The 22,826-nt window shown below is 55.4% G+C and overlaps 1 protein-coding gene and 1 long non-coding RNA gene across 2 annotated transcripts in view; both read right to left on the bottom strand.

Moving 5' to 3' along the window:
- Positions 1–3,257: 3,257 nt before the first annotated feature.
- Positions 3,258–4,520, bottom strand: LOC121663483. The gene is made up of 2 exons (XR_006015644.1): positions 4,418–4,520; positions 3,258–3,990 (listed from the first exon to the last, which is right to left on the bottom strand). It is a non-coding gene; the product is annotated as an uncharacterized LOC121663483 (long non-coding RNA).
- Positions 4,521–10,639: 6,119 nt separating this feature from the next.
- The window catches only part of CUX1 (cut like homeobox 1), a 269,017-nt gene continuing 256,830 nt past the window's right edge, over positions 10,640–22,826 (bottom strand). Inside the window, exons 15-23 of the mRNA XM_042025988.1 lie at positions 21,586–21,722; positions 21,099–21,165; positions 19,857–19,969; positions 19,158–19,274; positions 17,024–17,107; positions 16,695–16,751; positions 14,516–14,596; positions 12,519–12,583; positions 10,640–12,095 (exon numbers count right to left, since the gene is read on the bottom strand). Of these exons, the coding sequence (XP_041881922.1) occupies positions 12,035–12,095; positions 12,519–12,583; positions 14,516–14,596; positions 16,695–16,751; positions 17,024–17,107; positions 19,158–19,274; positions 19,857–19,969; positions 21,099–21,165; positions 21,586–21,722 (782 nt within the window). The 3' untranslated portion in view covers positions 10,640–12,034. The remainder of the gene's footprint in view (positions 12,096–12,518; positions 12,584–14,515; positions 14,597–16,694; positions 16,752–17,023; positions 17,108–19,157; positions 19,275–19,856; positions 19,970–21,098; positions 21,166–21,585; positions 21,723–22,826) is intronic.

Here is a 22,826-nt window from a genome sequence, read left to right as displayed (position 1 = left end):
CCCCGGCTCCGGCCCCGCCGCTGCCGCGCCCGCACGGGGACCCCCAGCGACATCGATGCGTCCCCGCCGACCGCGGGTTGGCATGGGGGGGTGTCTGCGGGAGCGCCCCAAACAACAGCGGGCACCCCAAATCCTCGTATGGCTCCCCAAATCCTCAGGAAGAGCCCTAAATCCTCGCGCGGGCTCCCCAGCTCCCCCGGGGGCACTGCGAATGCTTGGGCAGCACCCTAAGTTTTCAAGGTGCCGAGTCTTCAGGCGCCTAAGATGCTCAAGATCCACAAATCCTGGCAGGGCACCCCATGCTTTGAAGAGGAGCCACAGCCTTTTTTCCAACCCATCTATCACCCAACGTTTGTCCTTGCACTGCCCAGGAGAGGGGATGGGGGTGATCCCCCCCACACCCATATTCCCCGGGGGCACAAGGCAGGGTGGTGTGACTGGAGTGGCTCCAGGGGGAGGTTTGGGCTCTGCCCACCTTTGTCATCCTGCTGGTGGATTTTGGGGCCCGTCTCAGAGTACTTTCCCTGCCAGGGCGTTCAGGACAGACTGAACCCCAGGACAGGGTGGGGTCTGGATGGACCAAACTCCAGGACAGGGGAACTCAAGCCCAGAGAGGGGCTTTCAGGGGTGGAGTTGGGGGTTCCACTGCCTCTGGGACCCTGCACAGCCCCCCCAGCCTCCCCATGGCTCGTCCATGATAGGATGAGTCACCATTAAAAAAAAAAAGGGAAAAAAAGAAAAGGATTTGCAGGAGGAACAAATCCTTTTTACTTCTGTGAAGCACCTGTAGGATTAAGACAATGCTGGTTATGTAAGAGGTGGAGAGGAGGGAGGGGTTTGTCATTATTATTACTATTATTTATTTATTATGCTTCCTCACCGTCCTGTTACCCTGCTGGGTGTACTCTTGGGAGATTTGGAAAGAGGCTGGTTTGGGGGAGAAGGAGGGAGGTTTGTTGTAAGGCTGGTGCACAGTGATGCACCGTTTGCTTTTTCTTCCTCCACAGCAACATCTTCCTAAACATTTCTCTTTTTTTGGTGTGTTTTTGGCAGCAGCATGAAACATGGGCCGAGGTGGACATTCCAAAAGCACTGCCGAGGAGGCACAGCTGGGACAGGGACTCTTGATTTTCTCCATCATGGCTGGGTTTGTGGTGATTTTGGGTGGATGCTCTCCCTCCTGCTACTGGCTGGTCACATATTCAAGGCCAGGTTGTGCAGGGCTTGGAGCAACCTGGTCTAGTGGAAGGGTGGAATGAGATGAGCTTCAAGGCTCCTTCCATCCCAAACCATTAAATGTTTCTGGGATTCTACAATTTCCTTCCCAGGGGTGTTCTGGGGACGAATGGATGCTCACAGAGAGGCTGGATCCCACTGCTCAGTGCAGGTGAGCCTGGGCCACCCACCTTCACCCAGCTCCCATGGCAGCTGACAATGTGTTTCCACTCCCCCCCTTCCGCTGCCTCTCCTCCGAAAAGCCTCTCTCCCATTCATATCCATTTTTAAAGAAAACACACAATCAATAGTCTCTCAGGCTGGAATTTCATTAAGGTTTTCATTGCACTCGCTATCGATTGGCAGCAGGGCTGGGAGCTGCACGGAGCGGGTCCGGCAGCCCCGGCTGGTGCTGTGCCCTGCCTGTGCCACGGGACCTCCCAGACCACCCTAAAAGGGAGAGGGCCATGCAGAGGATCTGGCTGCTCCCATACAGGCAGCGGAAAGCCCAGCATCCCAGGTTTTACTAACTCCTAGATTTTACTAACCATCACTAAGAGCAAAACCAGGAGCCCAGGGAAGGGCTGGGATTTCTTTCATGAACCAGGACAAATGCTGTGTGATTGCAAAGGCTTTGGTACATAACAGGCTCTCTCCTGCCTTCCCTCTGTGGGATGCTGCTTGTTTCAGGATGTGTAAAACCAGGCTGGAATGCCTGGCCTTGCTTCCATCAAACACGGAGGCTGCAATTAAAAAACACCCCAGGGCTCTGAGTGTGGAAGGGCACGGTTTGCTCCGCTGCTGGTTGGTCACTTGGAAAATCAAGTGAAAAATCCCAACCTCTAAAAGGGCTCGTGGGCTAATTTTAGGTCTGGGCCTTGACCAGAGAGATTTACAATAATTGCCAGGGTGAAAGTTTAACTTCTCCCGCGACTTTTCTCAGCAATCCCCAAGGAACCGCGTTCTGCTGTGCAAGGAGCATCCCCGGGCCAGCTCCCCAAATTGCCTTTTTAAGGCTTTATTTTTAAACTGAAGCTGCAGGCTGCCTTCAATGGGACAAAAATCCTTCATGAGTCCAAGTCTGCAGCCAAGGGAGCTCCTGTGGATGGGGATGAGCTTTGGCTCAAATCCTCATCCCCATTTTTTGGCCCTGCTCATCCCTGTGCCAACCCCACAGGACGCAGAGCAGAGCCCCCGTGGACACCCCTGTTCCCACTCACCACTAAACCCTTTTAACAGGACCCACGGCAGGAGCAAAGCAGAACACGTTGCTTGTAGAACCACGGCCTTTCTGCTATGCTAAATGATTTAAAACTGGTGGTAAATAAACCTAATATCTGCTCGCTCCTGCCAATTCTCATTACTCCGGGACTCCCCCGGAGCAATTAGCTGCCTTAAAAAAAAAAAAAAACAAAAAACAAACCAACAACCAAAAAAAAATCGCTGGAAGGAGTCAAGCGAGTGGCTCAGCCAGCGCTGGGGAGGGCTGCTGGCAGCATCCCGGCTGGAGCGTGACGTGCCCTTGAAATCCTGTGCCCGGAGGCATCCGGCATCCGAGCGGTGCCAGCTCCGGCAGCGCCCTCCGCCTCCCGGCAGCGCCGAGGAGCTCTAATTCCATCCTCGCCACGTCCCGGGGCGGGCGGGGGTGATCCGGGCAGCGGGCACCGCGGGGCTGTGGCTGATTTTCCTGCAAAACCCTCGTGCTGTGGGTTTTGTGACCCCACAAAATCATGGCGGGGAGAGAGGATTGTGTTGGGGGTGTGGGGGGGAGGTAAAGGGGGTTTGTCCAGCATCCCGGGAAAAACCTGGAAAGGAAGTTAGGAGCCCGCCGCGGCCGGGGCAGCCCAGCCATGAAAGCGTTCCGTGGCAAAGCCGGGTGCGTGTGTGAGCTGTCAGCCAGGCAGACAGGCCCCAGGCACCTCCCGGCCTGTCACAGCTGCAAATTGTCCAGGAGCAGTCTCTCATGGGATGTAAGGGGAGGATTTGTTGGAGGAAGACGTCACAGGGATGAAAGGGGAAAAGAGAGCAAACCAGAAAAAATAGTGGTTTGGGTTTGTATTTATTTGTGCAGGAGGAATGGTTTTAAAATGTCTTTTGATGTGTTGGAGAAGGCAAACAGGCTGTGACAGCCTGCCCACGGGGCTGGAGGAGCCTTCACTGATGGGAAGACCTTGATGTGCAAATTCCCTTCTCCTCCTCACCCTGCAACTCAGGATTTACCTTCGAGAGGGAGCAAAGCCCTTTCCTTTCAACACAAAAACTGTAGATAATATTTCCTCTGTGACCTTTTTCTTCCCCAGAGTGTCTGTGCAGCCCTGGTTGAGCGATGCTCTCCCAGGATGACCTCAGAGATGGACAAACCCAGCCACAGAGCAGAACAAAGCCAGACCAGCGAAATTCCCTGGGAGAGGATGTACAAACAGAAAGAGATGCAAAAACAGGACCAAAACCCATCCTTATCTTTCTGTGGGACAACCAGTGGAGTTTGGATGGAGATGAAGAGCACCAGCTGAGCGCAGGAGTCGTGCTGGAGAGTGATCAGCCAGCTCTCAGCATCGGGAGTTCACCCCACATCCTTTTTGTGTGCACACAGTCTGTCCCTCACCACATCACGGCTCTTCTGTGCTTCAAACATCTGTTCAGGGTTGTGCTCAGTGGCCTCTGACTCAGATGGGATGGAGAAATATTTGGGGTTGATGAGTGGGGAGGGAGTGCAATCTCACTGTCAGGTGGAAAAACGGTTCAGGGCTTGATCCTTCTGCATCCCTGATGGTGCTGGGAGAAGAATTAGGAGCAAAAAGCTCTGTATCAGCGGACACAATCCAACATTTCCCATCTTACAGTGGTTTGTTCTGCCTGATCTTGATGCCTCCAAGAAGGACAAGTCTCTTGTACTGCATCCTGCTGGGATGGAGCTCACTGGGCCCCTTGGAATGCCACGGACCTGCACCAGCAGGATCCTTTTGTGCTCTCTCCGTGTCTCCTGGGATTATGTTTGAAGGGAGGTGGCTGCATCCCTACTTTCTTGGCTGATCTCGTGTCCTGTAATTCTATACTATTGAAGTTCTAAGTATTAACTTCTATATTACTATTTCCTGCTACAAAATCACAGAAAAAGCTGAGTTGGGAGGGACTCACAAGGATCAACGAGTCCAGCTCCTGACCTTGCACAGGACCATCCCCAAGAGCCCCATCCCTGTACCTGAGAGAGGATTGTCCAAACAACACCTCTGAGGACACCTCCTTCCCTCCCTCAGAAGCCACTGGAGTCTGGCGCTGCTGCTGCTGCTCTTCTTCCTCCTGCTGATGCAAATGAAAAGTGATGCTGCCCCTGTGCTCCAGCCCCCTCTCGGCACCTGCTGGCAGAGCTCAGGTGGGGAGCTCGCCGAGTGTGCAGTGCTGTGAGCAGGGGCAGAGCCCCATGTCGGGGCGGCCACTCAGACACCAGTCCTTGTGCTGGGGGAACATGAACTGGGGCTGCAGAACTGAAACTTTAGCAAAAAACCCCCAAACCACAGCGTGTTTGTTCCTGCCTCCTCTCACCTCAGGGCTCTGTTCCCTATGGCTGTGTTGGCCCTGCTGGGGTGACCAGGTCCTTGTTTCTCCCAGGGGGATTGGCGCCTTCTGCACCTTCTCTTCCAAGCCACCTCCTGTTTCTGCAGGCAGAGGTCAGGGGTTATCAGCTGCTTGCGGGTTGTCTCTGAAATATCCCTTTTCTTTGTGCTCTGCTGGGGCTGTGCCTGAGAAATGGTGTCAGAGGCTTTGTTTTGCCTTCGCAGAGACCACGGAGGAGGAAAAGGTTTCAAAAACCTCCCCACACCCCCTCCATGGCTGTGCTGCCCTGGGCAGGGGTGGTTTCAGGAGCATCACCCTTCAGTCACATCCTACAGCTGCATCTGTGGGGTGGCCTCTGCCTGGGGACAGGCGTAGGACTCCCTCTTGCCTGTCCTGACCCACGGCCAGGATGATGGAGCTGAGAACCACAGGACCACATCCCCGGGTCTGTCCCAGGTTGGATCTTTCCCCCTTGCTCTTCCTGGGTATCACACAGCTGTGGGCTCCCTTGGTGCTGCTGCTCCAGGATCTCATTATCCCAGAGGTCTCTGTGCAGCCTGCAGCCAGCAGGAGCCAACCCCCTGGAGATTTCGGACACAGAAAAAGGACTTTCACCTTTCCCACTTGCAAACACTCCAGCAACAGCAGCTCTTTGTACCTGGAAACCTCGGGGGAAACTGTGCTGCTCCTGCTGGAAAAGGGCTCATCTTTGCTGTGCAGGATCCTCTCCCCAGCATTTCCTGCTGTGCTGGTCCAAGTGGCTTTTTCATTGCAGTTTTCCAAGGTTTTGCCTTTCCTACAGGCTGGAAAATGCCCTTCTGGCAACCTTGGCTTTGAAGCAGCCCCACGCTGCTGGGTCAGGCTGGCCGTGGTGTTCCTGCAGTGCCCAGCTCTCCTGCAGCAGCTCTGAACGCTCCCTTGCACGTGTGTTCAATAAAAAAAAAAACATTAAATATTAAAGGCAAAACCATCATTGCCTGGACTCAGAGCAGCTCTTAAAAATGTTACCAGCTCCAAAATCCCAACCTTCCCTTGGCTTTGAAAGCTTCTTCCATCTTTTCAGCAGCTTGTGGGGAGCCAGGCAAGGTGTGTGTGAGGAGCAGGGCTGGTGGGAAAAGTGCCCCTGAAGAAGTTCCCAAAATGAAGCCAAGTGGCCCAAATCAGCAGCCAGGGAAATTCCATAACCCTGTGGACCTGTAGGGGTTGGTATGTGGAGGGGAACTGGGAAAAAGCCCTGGAAAATCCCATTTCTGTGCCAGGGCACTGGCAGGTGGTCAGTGAGGGCAGATTGTGTCACCCCAGAGGTGACAGGACAGGTCCCATCCTACCCCCAGGCACTCAGAATCTGCAGCATCTGCTCTTGGGGGTGGTGCTAGAGTCCCCCCAAAAGTGGGGGCCCTGAGGGGCTTTTTCTCTGCAGGAGAATGGAAATGCCTTGCCTGCTCCCACCCCAATCCCAAACCCAGTCCCTGGGCTGGTGGGGTGCTCGATGGGATCGGGGTGCAGAGGGGATCGTGTGCAGAACAAAGCCAGTTTTTTAAAGCCAAAGAGCCCTTTCCTGGCTGGACAGGGGGGCAAGAGGGGGTTGCACTGCAGATTCCCTGTCCCCCAGCAGTGAAGGCTTTAGGGAACACCAGTAGGATCATTTGTGTGGGTCCAGCCCAGAGCCCTCCTCTGTGCTAAACATCTTCACCAAGCCTCTAAAACCACCAACGAGCTATTAAAAAAGCCCATCACTATTCCCTACAGAACCTCTTCTTTCCCCAGGAGACTCTCGGGGAGGCCTTCCCTGATCCCGCTGCAGCTGGAACCTGCAGGAATCGCCTTCCCGAGCCTCACCTGAGCATCCCCCCTCGGGCAGGCACAGCTCCGGCAGGCTCAGCCTGGACCAGCGCGGTGAGAAGCGGTTTCCATAGCGACAGGCACCTGAAAGGCCCCAGCTCCCGGGTGTTCAGGGCAAGGATTTGGGGCGGGATGTGCTGAGGGTGTATCCCAGAGCTGGATTGCTGCTGGGGTGCAACAGGACCCTGGGACAGCTCCACACCTCATAAATCCCACCTGGCATCGCCTTCCTCGCCCTCCCGGGGGGTCCCAGAGGGATGCTCGGCTCCTGTAGAAGCCCCGGTGCTGCCAACCTGGCCCTGCCCGCGCCGGGGAGCCGGGGATTGTGGCCAAAGCCCCGCGGGGTCCCCTCCGCCCCCGCTCCCTCCGTGGCTTTTTTTGGCTGCCACGTGCCGGCCGCCCCCGCCGCCGGTGGGGATGGTTATTCTGGGCAGGAGAGCCGTCACGGGAGGGTGTTCCAGGCCTGTGGTGCTGCCTGGGGGACAATGGGGTGCCTAAACACCCTCCTGCCACCCCCAGCGTCTCCCTGATGGGAAATGAAGGGCTGGGGTTGGGGTTGGGGTGACTCCCTGGCACTGGCTGCTGTCCCCACAGGGATTCCCTGGAGAGGGTCCCTTCAGCATTCCCAGTGCCAGCGCCGCATTTCCACCTCGCGTGCCTCATTTGGGTTTCCCTGCCTTAATGGGAACAGGCTTTTGGGGTGGGGGGAGCGAGGTGAATATCCTTGCCTTCCCCTCGGAGCTGGAAAAGCCTGCGCGGCCCATCCCCAGGGAGACTCTGTAAACAAGGAGCGGAGGGAGGGAGGGAGGGAGGGAGCGAGGGGGGCACTCCATATGCTGCACCAGCTTTCGGCCCCGGCCTGCCGTCAGATGTCTCGCACAACAGGAAGCAGTAAAACTCTTATTGCCAGCCGGCACCTTCCAGCACGGAGCAGCCGCCTTCGCCTGCTGGAGTGTGGGATTTTGCCCGGAATCCCACTTAGAGGTCCCTATTGACAGGGTTAGGGGGCTCACGTGTTCCCAGAGCTCGTGGCAGAGGTGCCCAGCTCTGCTGCAGCAGGGGATGGTGCCGATCCATCGCTGGGATGACCCCGCTGTGGTTCCCACATGCCCCTGCATCCCTCTGCTGGCTGCTGTTCCCTCTCCCAGCATCAGGAAAGTGCCACGGCTAAGGCAGCCCGGCCAAAGGACTTCCCAGCATCCAAACCCCGCTGTCCCTGCTAACACAGCCCATCCAAACCCAGCAGTTCTGTCTGCTCCGTGTGCTAGGGGAGCAATGAGAGGGACGGTGGTTCATGGATTGCAGTGATGTTCACCCTTGGATGGTAATTCCTGTTGCCTGGCTGGAATTCCTGCCTGAACTGGAGCATGTCTTCAAGACAGATGTTCAGCTGTGATTTAAAGGCATCCAGTGGTGGGGATGCAGCACCACCATTGCCCTGCCTGCTTATAGCGGATAATTAGAGCCACATTTCCAAAAATAAGTACCTGTGGCCGGCCTAGCCAGGCTGTGCCTCCAGATACCCAAATCCCTTCTGTTTTGCCTCTGTTTCCCCATAGGAGCTGTGTCCATGCTTTTATGGAGATACCCAAACCGCTTACACCTCACCCCCTTTTTCCTGCGTGCGTTGTGTCCGTGTGCTGACCCTGCCCCACGCTCTGTTTATCCACCGCATTCTCTGAACTTGAAATAACCTGCGCGCTCCTGCCGGCGCTGCCTCTGCCCGTGTTTGTGCTTGGGAGCTCCTTTCCTGCCGGCCGGAGTCTCGCTGGCATCCTGCTCCGCCGCCTCCAGCCACGCTCGGAGCCATCGATCTCCCTTTTCCATCTGCAAACACGGTGCCTGCCTGTGTGACAGTGGCTCCGGAGCCCCGCTGCCAGCAGGGACCGAGCGCAGGGACGAGGCGCCCGGACGGAAACCTTTAGGAAATCGTATTATTGGTTTTTTATGGCACTGCGATAATTGCTGCTGCAGCTCGCCCTGCACTCAGCGCTCCTCCCGGAGCTGCCAGGGCGTTCAGCATCCCCTGCACGGGGCTGGAGTGGGATCAGCCCCCTCACCCCTGCCCGGAGCCCCAGATCACAACAGATTGGCCACATCCTGACAGTGATTTCTCTCTTGTCTCCTTTGCCCACGGCAAAAACTGAAGTTGTGACCCAGATGTGAGCAGCCTGTTATCTCGTTAGCCAGCTCAGCTTCCCCAGGAGCCTTTTATTAAGCAGATAAACCCCCGAAATTCAGCCTGGGTCTCTGAGATGGGCTGGGAGATTCGCAGGTTAAACAGATATAAGAAGCACAGGTTTGCCCATAATTATTTTCCGGAATATCTGTCGATACTAATTAAAATTGTTTCCCATAATTAAATTTAAAACAGCAAGGGAGAGCAGGGGGTCGCTGAAATCCTTTTCTTTTGAATCACTCAGGGATAAAAGGGGTTTTCAAATCAAATTAGTAAAAAAATCCATTCCCATTTTCTCCCCCTGCCTCCAAGAGAGGGACAGACTGTGGGCTGCTTTGGGGCTGCACTCTGAGCCTGGCTGAAAATGGGGTTTAGGGGGGTGTTGGGGCTCAGGGCTGTGGGTCTGTAGGTGGCTGTAAGGAGAATTCAATGTGTCCCCAAAACCCAGCACAGCCAGTGGCATCCCAGCTGGATCAGGCTGAATGAGGAATTGGCTGTGCCCTAAATCCCACATGTGCCAGAGCAACAAGGACAGTGCTGCTCCTGCTCCCCTCCAGGCAAACCCTGCACGGGGTGAGCTGGTTTGGAGCCTTGCCCAAAGCTGGGGCTCCTGCTTGCTGTAGCTGACCCACGGCTTTCTGGAGGAACAGGGTCTGGACACAGCACTGCCAGCACTTCCGAGCTTGGCTGGGGGTGCCAGGGGGTGTTGGGGGCTGGAGGAGCCATCTCCCTCTGCCTGGCCACTCCAGGACACCTCTCACATGCAGGGCATCTCCCCAGGCACCAAAACTGCAGGATTTTGTTTCATGCTAAGCAGGAACATCTCACTGTCCTGGCACACTCTGCTCTGCCCGGAATCACCGGGATCCCCTGGAGCCCAGCACCTCCAGCACAGCTCTGAAAACTTGGCCGAGCCTCCGGACACAGGGCTTGGCAGCCAAAGCCGGACTCTTGGGAGCGGCTGCCTGGGGCACCCGGACATCCCTGGGCTGCTGCAAGGTCACCAGGGCTGGGATGAGGCAGCTGAGGTGAGCTGGACAGGCAGGGCCACACCATGGCAGTGGGAGCTGCTGGAACCTGCAGAACTGTGAGATCTGAAGAGGAAACAACAGCCCACATCTAATGCCTGCCCTCCCTGAGAGGGAGTTTGGGACAAATCAGTGAGCTTGTCATTTTTATTTTGGATGGAAGGAGGTGACAGCTCTGCCTGAGGGACAAAATTCAGCAGCTCCAGAGGACTGGCAAGACCCAGGTATCCCGGGGGGCTGGAAAACCTCTGGCACAGAGGCTCCTCGTGGTGGGGGGAAACAGCTCCTGGCCCTCCCCAGACCCCCTTGCACTGCTGGGCTTGGCTGAAGGAAGCTGTGCCTAAAACCCAAAGCAGCCCAGCTCTGCCAGCCTGGGGCTTCTGGCATCCCCCAGGGCTGGAAAAGCAAGGAAAAAGGAGGTTGAGGAAGAGGGGGATGACGAGCAGCTCACCAAAATTAGCCAGGCAAATTTACACCGTTCAGCTGGAGCGCCTTTGCCAACAGCCACGTGGGGATATCCAGAATATCTCAGGATTTGGAGCTGCCTGGGCTCTATTCCCATGGTCCCTCCTTCCCCAGAGCCTTTCTCAGGCCCGTGGGATGCTGGTGTTGATGGCAGCTGGGACGCTGGCTGCAGCACACGGGGACAGAGGTCCTGCCCTCCCTGGCGCTGCGAGACATCGCTGCATTTAGCTGCTGTAATGGGTTTCTAAAATTAGCTGCACACTCTGCCCTTGGACTCGAGCAGGACATTTCTCAGTTGTTTAATATCAAAAGTCCAAAAAAATAAAAAAGGAAGCAGAGCACAAAAGCCACCCAGTCAATGCATGGCTAAGTTTATTTTATCACTTGTCCAACAGAACTCGACATCTATTTTAAGTCATTTATGAGGAGTACAAGTGTGAATAGCTGCAGAAGTTTTGCAATTCCAAGACGCCACATACAGCTGCTAAAAAAAGCAAATTTAACCTTCCCAACAAAGCCTCAACAAGCAGCCCACCCTTCCTTGGATCATGTTTCCCAGCTACTGACTTCAGGCAGCCAAAGCTCATCTCCCCCAGACCCGAAGTTGATTATTTTATGAAGAGGGCCCCAGCCACGGCAGCATCACCCCCTCGCTGCATCCTGGCACGCTTCCCTTCCGTTTGGGCTCAGTTTTCCGAGGGGACAGGTGTGGGTTGGTCCCTTGGGGTTTATCCCTCCCTTCAATTTATGAGTATTTTACATTTTGCCGCTGGCCACAGTTCCTATAAATAAACCCTGGCTGCCCATGGCAGATGTGAGGCCTTTCCCTGCATGCTCCGTTAGAGGCCCCGGCTTCCCAGCAACGGGAATGGGAATAGATGTGAGTCTGCAATGAAATATTAATTGGGAGCAATGCTATTCTCCTGTCTACAGAGGGGAATTTTAATTGAGGACCACCTTAACAAGCTAATATCTTCCCTCACCATGTGGTCACAGCAGGAAGGGGGGGTTGCTGGGACCTGCTCTTTTTAATTGGAGCATCTCCTATCGCCTCTGTCTCCCCAAATCAGCCCAATTAGCAGCCCAGTGTTCATCACCCAGCAAACCCAATCACCAGCAATCGCTTGATTTGACTTGTGGTTTCCTAAGAGTCAGAAATATCTCAGCAAGGAGAGTCTGGAGCATTCCTGTGAGGTCAGGCCTGACCAGCAGCACCTCCCTTCATGCCCTTTAAGTCCTAACTATCCCGAACTATGCCCAAACTGAGGGCTCCAGTTCAAGAAGGGCATCTGCCGGTGCCCAGCAGCACAGGCAGGAGATCCCCAGAGCTGGAGCAAAATAGGAATTCTCAAATAGCACAACACCTGAAAATGCAAGTTCAGGAGGCTGCTTTTCCTCCCCAGTTCTGGCTAGATTCAGCCCACCCAGTGTTGCACTGGACTTCAAACAGGATGGGAGAGACATGTGCATCTGGGAGGAGGGGTACCTCTGATCCTGCATTTTCCACGTGTTTTGGTAAAGACTGAGCTTTCTGGGACATCAGGAGAGCACAGGAACTGCTGCAGCCCTTCCAGGGCTGGAAGATGATTCTCCCTTAGCTGAGGCTTTTAATTTCAAGGGTGGGAACGGGGGGGATCATCATCCTACAAAGCAGAAAGCAAAGCTCCAGTACAGCTGCTGGCAGGAGTGGAGGGACGGCTCCTGCTGCGGGGTGGGAGGGAGCCAGGGCCGGCGGGGCCGTGTCCAGCTGTCACTGCCACATGTCACCCACGTCCCCATTCTTGTGGAACTCGTGGAGGTGGTCAGCATACCTGGGGAGAGGGCAGAGCCACGTTAGCCTGCAGCAAGCTCCAAGGGGCTCTGGCAGCCAAGCAGGAGCCGCTCCGATTCCAAGGGGTCATTCCAGGAGGATAAGCACCGTGCTCTGCTCCAGCCGCGGGCAGCAGGGAACCGGAGTCATGGCACGGGTCTGACCCAGGTCTCCAGGATCACATTTGCCTTTATCAGGATTCCTCCTGGGCAAGGACTGCCCGCAGGAAAGGGTTTGGAAAACACCCAACCGAACACAAGCGGTTGCCCCGCACCGTGACTTTTTCTCCCCCCCATCCTCACTGGGTTTAAAGCCCCATTAACTGGCCTTGTTTCCAGCACTGAGGTGCCCAAAATACCTGCTGCAGACCACCAAGCCCTGCCCACCAAACAAACCCCGGGGCCCCCAGCCTGTCTTCACTCACTTCTTAGCACAGAAGGCAGCACAGTCCCGTCCCACGCTCTCGCTCCAGGCGGTTTTGTAGAGCACCTGCAAGGAAAGGAAGGAATGGGATCAGCTCTGCTTCCACCTCCATCCCAGCCCCTCCTCACTGCAGTCTGTGCCACTGCTGTGCCAGCCTGGCCCTGCCATCCCATCCTGGAGAGGGACTTGTGACAAAGGCATGGAGTGACAGGACAAAGGGGAATGGCTTCAAACAGATACAGAGTTTAGATTTGGTATCAGGGAGATACCTACGAGGGTGGGCAGGCCCTGGCACAGGTGCCCAGAGAAGCTGTGGCTGCCCCTGTCCCTGGAAGTGCCCAAGGCCAGGTTGGATGGGGCTTGGAATAACGTGGGACAGTGGAAGGTGTCCCTGCCCATGGCAGGGGGTGGCACTGGATGGGCTTTAAGGTCCCTTCCCACCCACGCTATGATTCTATGATCACCAGCATGGGGAACCCCCGGTGTGTTGCAGGGGTTGCCCTCAGGATGGTCAGGATGACCTTTCCCAGTGGGTTATTTTTACTGGGACAGCGCTGCTGTGGCTGTGGTAGCTCAGGGCAAGGCTCAGGGCTGCACATGGACAGAGATGTATTTTTGGAACAGGCTTAAGGAAGGTCACTGCTTGGCTTGACTCCTTTTTACCTTCATGGCTCCGTGTTTTCATTCCAGAGCCGAGGTCTGAGGAGGCAGGAGGCAGTGCTGGGGTTTGGGAAGAGGGACAAGCCCTCCCATTCCCCACTGATTCGTTCAAGCCTTGGGGACTTGTAAGCTGCTATCACCAGGGAATCACCCGAACCACACAAACACCCACCAGCAGGCCTCCAAATTAGGGTTAATTGAAGTCTCCCGGGATCAGTGGCAGAGATGTCACTCCCACTGTGGGTGTGCAGGAACAGGGGCTTCCTCCAGTCCCCTGTGGCACACACAGTTTGTGCCCAGCCCAGGCAGTGCTGGGTGCTGGATTTCAGGCCCTTTTGTGTCTAGATGATGTGAGATCATTCCAGCCATGTAATATTTATGAATTTTCCTTTCCTTTTCTTTTTTGTTTTTTTTTTTTTTTTTGGGGTTAGAGCTTTAAAGTTTAATGATGTTTAACTTTTTATTTCCTTTGCTCCTTTCCTCACCAAAATAACTTTGCGAGCAGGACAGAAATATTGTTCTGATTTGGCTTTCATCTCGTTTCCTCGTTTAATTATTGATGACTTGTTTGGCTTGTTTTTTCCTCCCTGAAATGACAAATAAACTCCCAGACACTGTGCAAGGATATAGGAGGAGTTTGCACCATGACAAACTCCCAGGAGATTCTGGCAGGCTCAAGCCTCCATTCCTACCAAATCTTTGCTTTTCTACTTTCAGCTCTAATGTAGAGTTGGGGAATCTTGAAAACTGGAGAAAAAGAGAGCGACAGGGCAGGTAAGAAGCATGGGGAGAGCCAGAGCTCATCCCTGGAGAGGCAGCAAATGAGCTCCACTGAGCAGGAGGTTAAGAAGGCACCCAGGAATAGGAAAGTGCAATTGCACATGGTCTAGAACCAGGCAGTGTGGGCTCAGGGGGATGTATTTTATTCCTAAAATCGCTTTTGTTATTGGATTCATAATAATTAACCAAAATTTTGCTCCCCACTAGGCAGAGGGCTTGCTTGGGAATACACAAACTCCGTGTGAGCTCCCGGCACAGCGGCACCACGGTCCCATGGCTGCTCCCAGGAACAACATGAACACACAGACAGCTTCCAGCTCCTGCCCTTGGGCAAGCCTGTGCCCACCCAGGGTGGGATTTCCACCCTGTGGAGCCGAGGGGGATATTCCCTGGCATGTCTGTGTCCCACACTCCTGGCCCTGCCGTGCCTCCAGCGCCACTGACACAGCAGCTGCAACGCTCTGCTTGGCACATCTTAAACCAGCCCAAATCCCCCCTGGAGGGGATGATAGCAGATGTTTTGTCTCAGTGCCCACCCCCTGTGGCCCACACACTCACCAGGAAGACGAGGCAGTGCAGGAACAGGGTGTAGAAGAAGGCCACGGTCCGAGCGGTCTTGTTGGACAGGATGAGCCGCCCCTGCAGAAGAGCAGAGTGGAAAATCCCACTTCGATGGGGGCCAGCGGAAACCAGCTCTCCTCAAACAGCCTTGGAGAGAGCCTGGCCAGGACTGGGAGCCTGTTCCTGCCAGACCCTACACAAACATGCAGTGAGGTGGTGTTTGCCACCCACCTGCGCCCACCTCCGAGCAGTGACGCTCCTTCGAAGTGGCTGCACAAGTGCCAACGCTCTCAGCCCAAATTTGCCCAAACTGAGGTGGACTCAGGGCTGCCTGCTGTGGGCTTGCCCCTACTGAAAACTCTTCTGGGGGTTTATCTGAGTTGCTTTCACCCAGCTCTCTCCAGCGGCTCTCCCCGCTCCTGCTGTGCCAGCCCTGCCTCAGTGCCTGCTCCGCAGAGAAACCCCGGCAGTAATTAAGTCTTGCACATTTTTAATTCATGAGCTCGAACAACTTGTGATTTGCAGCATCCCCTCATCGCCTCCTGGGCAGGGCACTGGAGCCAAGGCTGTGCTGGTGTTCCCAGAGCCGGGCCCTGGTGTCCCCTTGCTCTGGCTCTGCAAGGTCTGTCCCAAAAGGTTTGCTCTCCACCCTTGCCAGTCCTGTGCCACCCCACAGGGCTGCCCAACCTCATTGGGGGCTGGAAACCTGTGGGGTGGGGTTAAATTGCCCTCCACCCCTCATTTTGGAGAGGTCACTGAACCACAGCCAGGCCCTGGTGACACCTGAGCCCTTTTGGCACATCACACCAAGATCCCAGTGGGAAATCCTTCGTGTGCCTCCCTTCAAAAGCATGAAAATCAGGAGCAGCAGAGGAGTGGCTTGTAAAGGAAGGTCCTGCCTTCCTTCATAGCCACTCTTTATTCCTGCTGTAACCCAGGGACTCATTATGGACATAAGCACATTCCCCAAACACCATGCAGGCTTTCCAAAGCTGGCATTAAAACCCACAGATCTCCCACCAAACCCATTCCGGGCTGAAATTGTCTTTGCTATTCACGGCCACGGCGGAGGCTGCTGTAACAAACAAGATTATGTTCTTAAATATTCCCAAGGAATAACTCCCCTAAGTCAGTTTTTTTTTTGTGAATGCCTTTCATTAATTCTCCGTGGTGCTGGCATGCCACACAATCCATATTCATGTTGGCATTTGCTTGGTTTTTATGCAAATGACAACTCTGCCTTTATTGCAGGATATCTCTGTGTTCTGGGGCTGCTGCAGCCCCACAGTCCCACGTTCACCTCCCTTGTGCTGTAGAGCTGGGGGTTAACTCAGCCAAAAGCCCATCCTGAGCCTGCTGCTAATGCCACAAATTCCAATATAAGTCAGATTTCCTCAATAACCACATTTTTAGCTCAGAAAGTTCAGCCCTAAGAGATGGCAGCCCAGGCTTGCAGTGGCAGCAGTCGCCTCCTGCCCTCCCTGGCTCAGGCAAGGACCCTCAGCTGCTGCAGACACCACAGCTTCCCCAGCATTTTCCCTGATACTTTTTTGGAAAGAAGAGCCAGAGCAGGAAGGATCAGGGCTTGGGAAGGGGTTTTTATGGAGAATGCAATGAGAAGTCACTGTGTGCTTGAGGATGCTGTGCTGTGTGGGGCAGAGATCTTCCCTGGAGTGTTGGACCCTCTGCAGCCCTTCACACTCCTCCTCCCCAGATGTGTGGGGTGCTGGGGCTCTCTCGGGGGGGTCTCTGATGCAGGAGGCTTTGACTCTGGATGGGGGTGCAGCCCTGAGCCCCCCAGCACACTACAAACCAGAGGAGAGGTGCTTGGAATCAGAATAGAATCAGAATTGTGTAGGTCGGAAAAGACCTCAAAAATCCTTCAGTCCAACCATTCCCCCAGCACTGCCAAGGCCACCACTACCCACGTCCCCAAGTGCCACATCTCCATGTCTGTTAAATACCTCTGGGGATGGTGGCTCCACCGCTGCCCTGGACAGCACAGGAGGAAAGGAATTGCTCCTAACCCGAACCCAGCATGGCCCCAGTGTGGTCTGCACCCCTGCCTGGGGCAGCAGGGATGGGGCCTTCCCAATGCCCAAGAGCCCCATTGCCTTGCAGGCACTGGGTTAAAAACCTCTCAGCTCCCACCAGAGCTGGCAGAGCAGCCACTCACCATGCTCAGCGTGGCTTTATCCCAGGGACTGAGGCTCAGGTACTTCCTCTGGCGCTCCTGAAAGGAAACCACAGAGGATTTTAAGGCTCAAAGGGTTAATTTGGGGTTTGCAAAACATGGAAGGAGCTGTGTGCCCCAGGATGCTCCTATTTCCCCCTACCCCCAGCCATCATCTGGGCACAGTGACTTTTATTTAGTTTTTATTTTTGAAAGCAAAGGGCGTTTGAGTGCGTTTCATTCTATCAGAGGTCCCTGGATTTCATCTGGGCATGATCCCACAGCAGACAGAGGCTGATGGAGAGGAGGGTGCTGGGGGGGGCCTTTCATACCTTCCTGCTGAAGGAGGAGAAGGGGTCCAGGCGTTCCTCATACTGGGAGGAGTAGCGCTGCTCCGTGTCATCCCTGCTGCTGCCCTGTGGGAGCAAAGGCAGCGTGAGAGCCAGCAGGGACACCCAGCACAAGGACAGAGCCCCCAGGTCCCCCATTTGGAAGAAATGACCCCCAAAGGATGGAGCAGCACAGCCCAGAGCTGACCCACGGGGCCGACAGCATCTGTCCCCTTCAGAAAGGAGAAGCACAACGGGAACTGTTGAACAAAATCATTTCTTCATAGAATGGTTTGGGTTGGAAAGGACCTTGGGTTGTTACACCAGGGGATTCTGCCATGAGGACTTCCTGTTTCTCCTGTGTCTCCCTGTTTTTGGCCCTTTCCATGGAATAATTGTCAACTGTGTCGTCCTCACAGGGCTCAGCTGGGCTACTGCAAATCCCACCCTGAATTCCTTTGCTGCTGGGCCAGGTAGGATGGACACAGCGGTTTAGGAGGAGCAAATCATTGTCCAAACACAGAGCTGTTATAAACTGGGAAAAGGGCAAGGAAAACGAAGAAAACCTCTTGAAAGAAGGGAAAGATTTGGGTGGGTTCAGACAGGCTGGATTTTATACTTCTCCTGGGACAGAGGTCCCCCTTACACAGCCTCGGCCGCAGCGAGCCCCGAGGATGCTCGTGCAGCCTGCACATCCCTGCTCCTCCTTCCTCCACCTCTGCAGGAACTGCAGATTCCACATCATTCCTGCCCAAACCCAGCCAGGAAACAGCACATGCAGCCACCAGCCTGCTGCAAGCTCTGGCTGCTCGCTCCGGTGCGAATCCAGCCCTGTCCCAGCCCGGTGCCACCTCCCGCTCTGCCCAGCCAGCTCGGCAGTGCTGACACTCCCCGAGGGCTTTCTGGACCTGTTCCTACGTGCAGAAGGTTGCCCTGCCCAGCCCCGTGGCTGGTTGTTACACCTCCGTGTAAACCTTTAGTAACAACCAGCCCTCACACACTGAAACCCGAGCCTCGGGTCAGCGCGATGAGACCATTTAGGGGCGCTGAACTGGCCGCAGCCTGGCCCGGTGGAGCGATCTTTGATGAGTATTTTTAACGTGTCACATGCCCCATTAGAGGGTGAATTATGCAATCCCAAGCGCTGCTGCCACGGAGGGTTTTGCTCTTTAGCTCATGGCAATGGCATTCAGGGGTTGCCTTGTGGCGGAGGATAAACATGGATATGATATTCCGCAGGAGAAACGGGAAAATATGTCAGAGGGGACGACCTGGCGTCATCACGGAGGCATAAATAAAAGAACCAAATAAGGTCCCTCACAGCTGTAGGAGTTTCCCACCCCCAAATGCTATTAAAATATCCATCAACAAAACAGACTCGGTCCAGGCAGCACGGGAAGGCAGCAGCGAGAGGGAAGGATGGCAGGGAATGGGTGTCCTCTCTGTGAGTGGCACTTTGGCATTTTTAGGTCAGGACAGCCTGGCTCTGACCGGAGAAGTGCCTGCAGTGGAAAGCTCCCGGGCAGCAGCCTGCCCCTCCTGCAAACCCCCAGGGATGAACTCCTCAGCGACACAGCATGAGCAGAGCAGGTTGCAGCCAAGTCTGGTCCCCCTTCCCAGCCTCCTCCTGGCATTACTGGGATGATTTTGGGCTGGTTTCTTCTCTTTTGTCTGTCTTCTGGCTGCTCAGGGAGCAGCTCTCTCTGCTGGCTACAAGAAGTTCAGGAATGAGCACAGGTGGGACAGGATGAATTATTTTCCAGGCTCTACGGCAGGGATTTATTGCAGGAGGTCCCAGTTTAACCCCTGGCTGCCTGCTCAGGTAGAAGGATCCACATTTACCTGCTAGAGCACCACATTGCCAGCAGTGAGCATCAAAGGGGGGTGTAGCAGCTCTAGTAGGGAGGAAATTTGGGCTTCTGGCTTCAAAGACCCCTCAGCACAGTTCTAAACTGCCTTCCTGGCAGGGAGGTGGGGTCCCTGCTCCTCTGGACAGAGCACTGCACCTTTTCCCACCCCAATTAGCTCCAACTTCCATGCAAGCTGCATATTGGAAATGTGCAGTTTCTGTGTGGGCTGTCTGTCCGTGTGAGCCCAGCCCGAGGATGGACAGACAGATGAACAGATGGACACTCACCCGGCCAGGGTAGCTCTGCAGGAACTTGATCTTCTCATAGAGCTTGATGTTGTCAGCTCTCAGGTTGTCCAGCTCGCTCTGCAGGGCGTGCACCGTGTGCTGCAGCATCCGGTTCTCCTGCACGGGGGGCAGGGGGAGAATGGGATCCAGCCAGGGGGGATTCAGTGCATCCAGCCAGGGTTCAGTCCCTTCTCAGGAATTAAACCCCCCTGGTTCTGAATTCAAATTGCTCCCTAATTAAAACTGTCCCAGGTGTGGCAGAACAGGGCTCCCAGTCCTGAACCATTAAGAACCCCATCCCTCAGTGGCCAAAGAAGGGCTGGGGCAGCCAAGGTGGCTGAGGGGGACTTTGGGATGGGATGTGGCTCCCACAGGATGTGCAGACACAATCTGACAGCTTTGAAAGGGTTATTTTGAGCTCTCCTTCAGTTTGTTACCCCAAAATGCATCCTCTACGTGGTTTTTCCATGGCTACCCCAAAGACTGTGCCAGGAGGCCAAGCACAGGGACACAGGGATTTGGACCTGTCCTTGAGCTGGAACAACATGGGCTGGGGCAGGCTTTGGTCCTGCTCACAGCAGGATGTATTTTCCTCTTGCTTGCAGTGAGTGGTTGGTACAAAATTCCTTGCAGGTCAGCAGAGCAGCCAGCCCAGGCTGAGGCCCTGCAGCCCCCCAGCCCCCTCCCCAGCACACTCACCCCCTCCAGCTCCTGGTTCTTGGCCCGGAAGCGTTCCCGCTGGCTGGAGATGATGGAGAGGAGTGAGTCCACCTGCCCCTCAGGGAATGAGGTGCCAGGGGATGGAGGGTGACCTGTGGACGAGGTTTGGCGTGAGAGATGAGCTGGTAGATGCCCACCATCCACCCCAGGGGCTTGCTCATGGTCCTCCTGCTGTGGGACCTTGGGGGCACCCAGATAAACCCCTGTGCACAGTTATTACAACATGGACTGGTATTTATGGGTTATTTTTTCATTTTTGAGGACTCATCCTGGAAGTGGAGAGGAAAACCAATTGCATTATTTGTTGCAACCCACATCTGCCTTTCCCTGACCCCAACCCTCTCCATCTCTCCTCTGGCTTCTGCAGCAGCTGCAGCATTAAAATAAAGCCCCAGAGCCACAACCAGCCCCTCCATCCACACCCTTCTCTCCCCTACCCTGACTCCTCATCCACCACCAGCTTGCTATGCCCAGGGCCCCATTTTTTGGGTGTCCCACATGGGTTGCCCCCCATGAGGGGGCTCTGAGCATGCCTGGGGGGCTGTGGCCATCCCTCCCTGCTCTTTCTTCCTGGCAGTGGCATCCATGGCCAAGGAGAAATGTGTCCCCAAGGCCATGAGTCAGGCAGCTGCACAGAGCAGTTATTCATAGTGCAGGAGGGGTGGCTGCAGGTTGTTTGGCTTGGTGGGACTGTTGCTGTGATATTGTTTATCTTGTATTTTCAAAACCTTTCAAAACAAACCAAAAAAAAAAAAAAAACCAAAAACCAAGCAAAGAAAGGAAAAAAGGAAAGGAAGTGTTTTGTTGTTGTTGTTTTTCTCCCAAAGGAGCAAAGAGTTGTTATTTTTTTTTTGATTCATTTTCTCCTGCAGACCTCAGCGCAGGGGCTGATGTACAGGAAATGTTTCACTGGCTGGCTCTGGAGGGGTTTGGTGTGGGAAGAGCAGGAGGCAGAGCACAGAGCTCAGGGTGTTTGGTTCAGCCTGGGTTCACCAGCTCAGCACAGAGCCAGGCCTGGCACGTGCCCACTGCACCCCTTGGGAGGAGCCAAAGGATGGGCAAACCATGCCCAGCATGGAAAACTGTCCCAGTGAGGGACACACGGAGCAGGTGATGCCTGTTCTGGCTCAGGAGCCTCCTCGTGCTGCCACCCCTGGACAACTGACCACCCTGCCCATGGCACTGGGGTGTCCCAGCGCCAGTTTCACTCCCTCCTCTCACCATAAAACAGTGCCGTGGCCTCCTTGATGGGCTCAGGGATCTTCTCCAGGCCGGGGGTGGCCGCACCCTGGGCAGCACAAGCAGAAGGGGTTAAGCATTTCCCACCCACCCAAAGGTGCCTGGGCAAAGCAAACCCTCCTGGATCCTGCTACTGCCCTGGCAGCTGCAGCCGCATCCCTGCTGGATGGGCATCCTGGAAGGATCAGGACTGACACAGCGTGGAAAGGCTGGTGTTCAACCTCAAATCCCAGCCTCTGCCTGGGAAGGAGAAGGGCTAGATGGTTCCTGGGTGCCACTGGTACCACCCCCTCCCACGCCAGCACCTCCCCACTGCACGGGCACCGTGCAAATCTCTGCTGGGTGAAATATCAGGCAGAGAGAAAAGGAAGGAAAAACAATTTTAAAAAGGGAAAAAAGAGGAGGTGAACACTCCCTCACACTTCCAGCTCTGAGAGCCAAGCCCGGGGCCGGGGGGAGGGGGGGGTACCTCTGCATCCGGGCGATGCACGGCAGACAGGGCTTGGATGGTGCTGAGGTCGTGCTCCAGCTTGGCCACGAGCTCCTTCTGGCCAGCCAGGGTGGACACAGCCTCCGTCAGCTGGATCTGCAGCTCGGCACAGCGCACTGCAAGACAGAGCCAGGCCTGTCACCCGGGGGGCCCCAAACCCCAAACTGTGCCAAGGGGACACCAAAGAGCTGAGAAACCCCCACCTGGAGCACCAGAGCCAACTCAGAGCAGCAACCCTGTTCTCTCCTTATGTTTGGGGGCAGCAGGACAGCAGCAATCCCTGCCCAGCACCAGGGGTCCAGCCCTCCTTGGAGATGCCCCAGGGTGGGCACAGTCCCTGGGAAGGAGCAGTGCCACATCCCAGTGCCAGAGGCAATGGGAGCAGGCAGCTGCCTGCACTGGCACAGCTGCTTCAAAGCATCAGCAAGGTATTTTTGGAGCCCCAGGGGTACCTGGCAGCATCCTGGCTGGGCAGAGTCGGGGGACCTGGAGAGGGATGAGGGGAGCTGAGCCCATGAACTGATCCCGTCTGCACGGGAAAGGTGATGGAAGAGGCTCCCCTGGCTGTGGGGGCTGGGACAGGCACTCACAGGGCAGATGGGGGCTTGGAGCAGGGTGGGGGACATCCCCCAGGAGGGGCTCAGGTGGGACCACTCCTGCCCCAGGCACTGGGCCAGGCTGTGCAGCCCCCGGCGTTCCCGCTCAGCCAATTTTCTACAAAGGATCCCTCTTTCCAGTTGCCCCCCAGAGTAAAACCCACACCCTAAACCACAACAGGCACTGCTGGAATGCTCCAGGAGCAAAACAAAAACCTCTCATTCCCCTCATATAACCCCAGCCCAGATGTGAAGCAGTGGAGGGCTGCAGCTACAGCGAGAGGCACAGGGGCAGCACCTCAGGGCAAGCTCCGTGTTCCATTGGCAAATCCATCCCAAAACTGTCCTGCAGCAGGAATTGACTCATTTCACCTTTCTCCCTTGCTGCCAGCAGTGTCTGGGCCTCTCCCTGGCTGGAAAACCTGCTCAGCTCCAGGTTCAGAGCTGATGCTTTGCACTGCCAGCACCTCCACCGTGGGGACGCAGGATCTGTCCCTTGGTGCCTGGGTTTCCAGGTGGGTGAAAGCTCAGGTCCCAGCTGTTCCAGTCCCTCCCTGATAATTCCTGCTGTAATTATTCCCCTAAATTCCAGACAGCTGGAAGGCAAAAAATTTCCTCATTTAT

Source organism: Corvus kubaryi, unplaced genomic scaffold (genome assembly GCF_017639235.1).
Source record: "Corvus kubaryi isolate FWS band 111438036 unplaced genomic scaffold, C.kubaryi_AGA036_p1.0 37284, whole genome shotgun sequence".
Classification (NCBI taxonomy): domain Eukaryota; kingdom Metazoa; phylum Chordata; class Aves; order Passeriformes; family Corvidae; genus Corvus; species Corvus kubaryi.
Note: the sequence above shows the minus strand (reverse complement) of the source record. Positions and strands in the feature narration are given on the sequence as shown.